Source organism: Xenia sp. Carnegie-2017, unplaced genomic scaffold (assembly GCF_021976095.1).
Source record: "Xenia sp. Carnegie-2017 unplaced genomic scaffold, XeniaSp_v1 HiC_scaffold_3, whole genome shotgun sequence".
Classification (NCBI taxonomy): Eukaryota; Metazoa; Cnidaria; class Anthozoa; order Malacalcyonacea; family Xeniidae; genus Xenia; species Xenia sp. Carnegie-2017.
The window spans coordinates 3848311-3856211 of NW_025813493.1; the positions used below are offsets into that span (position 1 = coordinate 3848311).

A 7901-nucleotide genomic window follows, 5' to 3' on the forward strand; every position below is an offset into this window, starting at 1 on the left:
GACAGAAGAGACATTATGGAGTTACTAGAGCCTGCCTCACCTCGACTTGCTTCAATACAAAAGAACACACTACAAACAATTACACGGGACAGCAATGGCCTCGCCTTCTGTTGTAGTTGCTGAAATTGTAATGCAATCTATAGAGGAACACCACTCTACAAACATGCATCACTACCTTTTTTATTCTAGCTACGTAGATGACACAATCACAGCACTACATGCAGACGAGATTGATGACTCCATACTCACATCAACAAACAGAACAGTTACAATTAATTAAAGATGTCGAAGAAAACGGAACTCTTCCTTTTCTCGACTGTTTGTAAAACATGACAATCAAAACAGGAACAACAGTTTATCGCAAGCCAACACATACTGATCGACTACTAGACCAATCATCTTACAACCCTACATCACACAAAGCCACCACAATCAGAACATTAACAAGACGTGCACAAATCATATGTGATTCACCGGACGCTCTACAAAACGAAAACAACTATCTCAAACGTGTTTTGACAAAACAACTATAACTCTGACTTTATCAAACGCAACACTTACAAACCCAACGAACCCAACGAAACGAACAACTCAGTGACAACAGCAACGATACCTTACATCAAAGGTACGTCTGAGACTATCTCGCGTATCTTACGACCATACAACATACGTGTCGCACATAAACCAATCACAACATTACGACAAGTACTAACGAGCATAAAGGACAAAGAACAACCAACGAACGACAAGGTGCAGTTTACAAAATAAACTGTCTGACTGCCACGCCTCCTATATCGGGGAAACTGGCAGGAACTTAAACATAAGACTTACTGAGCACAAACGAGCTACTAAGAAACAAGACAAAACTAATCACATTGCCGAACATCACCGAATCACAAAGCACAACATTGACTGGGACTCGGCAAAGTGCATCACTTACAGTACTGACTATAGACAACAGCTTACATTAGAAAGTTGGTATACCAACTTGGAACAAACCCCTGAACAGATCACAGCAATTACCGGCACCTTACAAACGACTTATTCACAATACAAACAAACGATCAACTAAAACATTACACTTCAAACTAATTCACAATGACAATACACAATTGACACCCACACACTACAACTAAAACGTCACACCTAAATCACACATCACAACTAAAAATAAAATATTTCACTTCACACTAATCCACAATGACAATACACATTTCCTGCACATTTCTGCCAATAACAATACAATGACGTAAGAACCAGACAACAAATACGGCTAACCTCATTTGACTCTGAAGATGACTACCGCTAAGGTTGTCGAAACGTCAGTCAACAACATCAAAAACAGTCCTTCTCAGGACTTTATTAACCTGGACGATAATCATTTACAAACAGATAACGATACTCCCGGGTTCAAACCATTTACTTTATTATTCATGATACTTATTTTTTTATCATCAGCATCATTCGTTTTATTAAAAATTCATAGTATTATGAACAACAAAATGTTTACATGGCAAGAAGAAACTTGCGGGTTTGCTACGTCACTGATCATGTGATAGTTTCATGTACGTATATCTTTCATTATTTTCTTATGGGTCAAATTAAACACTATTCCTGTCAATCCTGTCATGTAATTTAATACAATGTAATTTTTTAATTAGATTATTCATTTAGCTTGTTGTATCTAAGACTGTTGTAGATGTCTTATGTGTCTCGACAAAGAAACGTCTTCAATAGAAAAACCTTGATGCTACAAATTTATTTAAAAAATGCAAGCTTTAAAATATATAATTATTGGGCTTACCTCTTAATCATAGTCCATTATATTTTTATAGAAGATAAAAGAATGGAATATGCCTTATTTTTCTTAGTATAACTTACAACTTAGCGCATGTTAACTACCCATAAAAACTGAGCATGACAATTAAGGCTTTCATTGTGCAAAAGGGAAAACGATTTTTCTTTTTGAATCAACACAATATACAAGTGTTTCTCAAAATACATGAAAAAGTCAATGCTTCTTTAGAGAACTACAAAAAACTTTCTTACTGTTATTAAAAACATCATGAAAAATAGCAAAAATATACCAACTAATGTGGAAAAGATTATTTAAAGGCATTTGACTTCACTGCAGCCTTTAATGTAAAAAATATTGGGACAAATTCGTTTCTTTGACAATAAGCAAGATAGTGTACAAATACGAGTGCTTAGACCATCTATGACAAATAATCTATACTATAAACCATGGATTTAATACCATTTGATTTGGATATGGATTAAGACGAAAAATCTTAATTGCAACCTATATATAGCTACTCACTTCCAAGGTATAGAAATAAGTGGTCAATCAAGGTGAAGCTCAGATCGTCTTTCAAAAAATTTCCATTTTACTTGAAAGAAAAAAGTTACATTAAATATAAAAAATTTATAAAATAATCCTTAATTTATAAAAGATGCTGTTTTTTCTCATTTTGTGTAATAATATTACGTTAGTCACTAATAATAAACCTTTATTGATACTACTTACATTCAGTTGTGCTATTTCAATCGTTTAGTTCAGGAACAAGACTACAATGTTTCATGATTGCCAATCTTTACAACAAAGAAAACATTGTGGTTGAATAATAAAAACGATTGGTGTTTTCATGGGCAATGTGCCAATGTAGTGTTGATTGATAAAAAATGCAAAACATTATGTCGACACGCCTCTTTCATAAATAATTGACACGTTGCGGTTTGTCGGACATTCATGAAATTCTTACTTGGCGCCATTTGTCTGTCTTGTCTGACGTTTTTTTAAAAAGTTTGAATTTTGAAACACACACCAGAACCAGAACTAGAACCTTATAAAAAATTAAATTAGTTGATCAAATGTTACGTTGTTTTTTTCATTTGACGAACCTGATCACCTCTATAACGCTTTCTTAAATAAGATTGGAAAGTGTTTTAATATAATTTTATATATAGTTATATCGTTTATATAGTGCTATATTTATTCTCCTGGCGAGTGTGGCAAGTTAAACAACTGCTATACGAAACAGGATCGTGACTAAAACACCACACGAGTACATACGAGTACATACAAGTAACATACGAGTACATACGAGTGACATACGAGTACATACGAGTAACATACAAGTACATACGAGTAACATACGAGTACATACGAGTGACATACGACTATTTTCTGGTCAACAAATGAGAAACAACACAATTTCTTCAATACATTGATATTTGCGTTTATTTTTCCTTGTATTTGTGTGGACTTTGGGGCAACCATTTGATGGATTTAAATGCTGAAAAGGTATTTTACTTTCATACTACATTCATTTGTATGTTTTAGTTGAATTTGTTATAGATATTTTGTAGATGCGATTTGCCAGTATTTGAGCGCTTTTTGACACACTTTCACCCAGGAAATACATATTTATGAAAGCGATTATACATTCATTTTGGTCTTTAAGATACTGATTTTGCAGTTAAAAGACTGAATTATATCAGCTAGAACTTTAAAAACATTAAAAGTAAGCTGAAATTGTACGCATAATATGATATATATACGTAACACAGTGCAACTCTCATTTAATTCAAATATATATAATGTACATTTATTTCATATAGCACGTTTTGAAAGCATTATTTATACGTTGTTTATTTAATCGCTTTCATAAATATGTATTTCCTAGGTGAAAGTGTGTCAAAAAGCGCTCAAATACTGGCAAATCGCATCGACAAAATATCTATAACAAATTCAACTAAAACATACAAATGAATGTAGTATGAAAGTAAAATACCTTTTCAGCATTTAAATCCATCAAATGGTTGCCCCAAAGTCCACACAAATACAAGGAAAAATAAACGCAAATATCAATGTATTGAAGAAATTGTGTTGTTTCTCATTTGTTGACCAGAAAATAGTCGTATGTCACTGTATGTACTCGTATGTTACTGTATATGTACATGTTGTATGTACTCGTATGTCACTCGTATGTACTCGTATGTACTCGTGTGGTGTTTTAGTCACGATCTACGAAACAGTTCTGTAGGGAATAAATTTCGATGAAGCAATTCGTGGTTTATTTTATTTTTAATTAGTTATATAGTTATTTAGTTATCTAGTTATATAATTTTATATATAGTTTCATAGTTTTATAACTATAAGAAATAAAGCGTAATAAGAAAGTGTTTTAAGAAAGCGTTATGGAAAAGAAAGCGTTATGGAAAAGAAAGCGTTATAAGAAAGTGTTTTATTAAAGCGTTATAAGAAAGTGTTGTAAGAAAGAAAGCGTTATAGTCTTTTTTCTAATAGAAAACGAATCATTTGAAGTGTTAACTGTCTCTACAAGACAACTTCAACGATATCAGTCTTCTGAGGGGATAATTACTTTTAATTGTTCCAGTTGCGTAAAGTTTGTTCCTGTTGTGTAAAATATTTAGGTCTTCACTCACTACAAAAACAGTAAATCTCTAATGAAGTGTTAATGTTCTGAAATTTACATGGCACAACCAACTTTGCGGGCTGGCTACGCACGTCACTGCGATAAGGACAAGTAGAAATTCTACTTTGATGTTTGTGTAACTAACTGTTAGTGTTTTAACATTTTCAGCTAACCGACAGTCAATTTAAATAACATGCTAAGTAGTATCTTACGACGAGATAATTTACCTACACCTCAAGCACGTGAACGTTCTGCATCAGCACCCTCAATATCAACTGTCAACAATCAATCATCCTCTCCCAATTTACCCCGACCCTCCCCTGATCTTTCACAGTCCTCATCAACTCCATCTCCTAGTCCTGTACTTTCCAGCAAAACCCTTGTTTCACCCATACAATCCCCTCTACCTACTTTTGTTGAATCCGAGTTACGCGAATCCGCTGGTTTAAAGATTAAAATTGAAAAATCTAATCTTTCTCCTGAATATGACTGTTCTGTTGTGAAAGAGGTTGGAAAAATTTTGATATTACTTTCTGTAGACTCTAAAGATTCATCTTTATGTTTTGTCGATAGCATATAATGAAACTTTGAAAACATTGATGTGTTGTATGGGGACTTACCCCGTTTCTTCCTTACCTGTCGTTAATGAAACTTTGAAATATTGATGTGTTGTATCGGGACTTATCCCGCTTCTTCCTTACCCGTCGTTTTTTTGTCCTATGTTTGGCAGAAATGAATTGTGAACGAGTAACTTTTTACAAGTGCCCCTCCTCCATTGATTTTTAGTTTGTTCTCTTTTTGTCACATGCAAAAATATATTGAAAATATATATATGCAGTTTATGGGGATTTTGCTTCGAGTTTTGAACCGTCACGAGACAATTGTTTTGGAAAAAAAAGTTGAATTTTGTTTTAAATGAGGATTTTTTTAAGATCCATTATTTTAAAATTTTCTGTTAGGAAACGAACCAGTCTCCCTTGTAACGGTGTTGTGTTGGAATTACTAATTGAATAATTTTTCATTTTAGGAGCCAGATTTAGCATCATCGCTATGCAGTTGTTCTACTGGTAAAGAAATTGTTAATGTTTCGTCCTCACCAATGAATATATTCGCCAATATATATATTCACCAATATATTCACCAATATATATTCAATATATATTCAATGAATATATTCACCAATGAATATAGCCTTTCGTCCATAGAATTTAGGTGTAGTTTCCTTAACGTAAACGATGAACTTATAGTTTACTATTTATTTACGTGGAATTTCCTATTTAATTTAAGTCACATTTTGCACGAAAACTTTAATTTGCTACGCACGAAACCATTCGTATAAATAGAAGTAAATTTAGAGCAAAGATTTGAGTTGTTATTCGATAAGAATGTTAAGTTGTCTGAGATTGTTGAGAATTGGTCGTATAATCCTTTCTTAATAAAATTTCCATAACTAAGAATCAGACAGGCCATAAATGCCAATTTTTCTTTAATTTCAAGATGTGTAAGCTTGTACAGATATTTTTTAAGCTTGTAGAGATATTTAGCTATATCCCATGTGATAGACAACCCATTAAGGTAAAACTGAGCTATAAATTATTAAAGTACTCGAATACGTCTTCGTTTCACATATTTTTGTTTATAATTGATAAGCCACCTGGTCTGTATTAATTAGCTAAAAACGTTTCTAGTTTAAAAACTTTTGCAAGGAACCTCATTTTAAAATTATTTGACAGTTTTACATGCAGAGTTCTGTTTTGTTTTGTGGTTTAAGATTAATTTTGGCTTGAGCAACATAATGGGTTCTTTAAGCGATATTTAGCTGTATGATCATTATTATCTATTACAAATATAAATGTTAAAAAACTAAATCAAATATGACTAAAATCAGTGTTTAAAAATATCCATGATAAAGTGACAGTCAAATGTAAAGACAACTTTCCCAATAACCTAGGTCAATATTTAAAGCATGTTCATGAGTTGAGGCAGATCGACTTCCTCGTATCGCAGTAATTGCTTACCTAATCAGTGCGAATGGCAGTTTACAACGCATCCACGCTAGCGTGATGCCATATTGCAGCTTTCTCTGCAATATGGCATCAAGCTATGATTCTCGCTAGCTGTATGATGTTAGCGTTAATGCGCGAAAAATATCTTTACTTCAAAGCATGGACTGAAATTAAAAGCTTTTACAGGACAATGACGTGCTGTTTTGATTATACATGTCATCATTACAATAAATAAGCTTAATGAAAAACACACGTCAATTTCAATGTAAGACGTAGATGAAAGTGCAAATAACAAACAACAGGTGAAGCGTAAAAGCAATATATCACTAAAAAAGAGAAAGGCATTTTTAAAGAAAAAATTATGTCATTCTTCAAGTTTTATGATCTTAAAATACATAGAACTTATGTTTAATAGAATGCGTTGAGGAATAAAATTTCATTAAAAAGATATAGTATAAGAGTGTTTAACAAAAATGCAGGCATAACTCATAAGGTGAAAAACAGGTTTTCAAACTCCACAGTGATCATGAAAAACAACAAAGTAACACCCACAGCTGAGAAAAATCCTTCAACCTGAAGAATTATAGCTTCCTCAATCATTAGGTTTAGTATTTCATGAATAACATAAAATGACACCTGTCATCTTCTTTCGTTCATTTTCTTATAATACATGAAGCAAATAACGAAAATTATTTAAATTGCGACAAAATGTACAAGGCGTGAATTAAACTATAGCATGCAATCATACTAAAACCATTTGCTATATTCTTTCTTACTATATTCCTTCAACTCACAGTCGTTGAGTTTGTACAGTCCCGGGTTTGTGACCGGTATAACCAGTTTAAGAGGTGAAAGGAAGACAAAATTGTTAAGTTGGACTTAAGAGGAGTTAAAATCTGTAAACACACCAGGATCAATGAGCCAGGCGGGAATCGTAATTGAAATATAAATATTAAAGCCCGGTATATAATGTGTTAAAACAGCCATAAATAGAGAGAGAAAAGTAATATATGTTTATTACAGAATGTTAACAGGTCATGAAGCTTTGTTTTTATCATAAGACATTCTCAAAGCAATGAACAAAGTGAGTTAATATGAACAAATGAAACATAACTATATACAAAGTATTGCGTCAGAAAAACTACTGCAGATTAAAGCGAGCAAATGGATCTCTGGTACTTTTGACATAAAGTTAATGCACATGCGTATCTTTCTTTTTCCGACGCGCTTTCGTCAACATATGGTAAAGCCTCTATGTCAACTCTTTGATGCATTACGAGATTCTATAATTCATAAAGACAACCACAAACTGTTTAGCTATATGATTGAATTTTTGAAAATTTTAGTTTTGATTTAGAGTTTAATTTATTTAGAAGCGTCATTGGCGATAGGCGCTGGAGTTCCGTAAACGACGATTGGCAACCTTGAACCACAGGAATCGTGGTATTACTGAGCT

The 7901-nt window shown here is 32.9% G+C and overlaps 1 protein-coding gene across 1 annotated transcript; it reads left to right on the forward strand.

Moving 5' to 3' along the window:
- Positions 1–4443: 4443 nt before the first annotated feature.
- On the forward strand, positions 4444–6107 carry LOC124454928. Its single transcript, XM_047005680.1, has 3 exons — positions 4444–4947; positions 5467–5517; positions 6090–6107. Exons 1-3 carry the CDS (start codon positions 4633–4635, stop codon positions 6105–6107), a joined length of 384 nt encoding a protein of 127 aa, XP_046861636.1. The 5' UTR covers positions 4444–4632.
- Positions 6108–7901: the final 1794 nt, after the last annotated feature.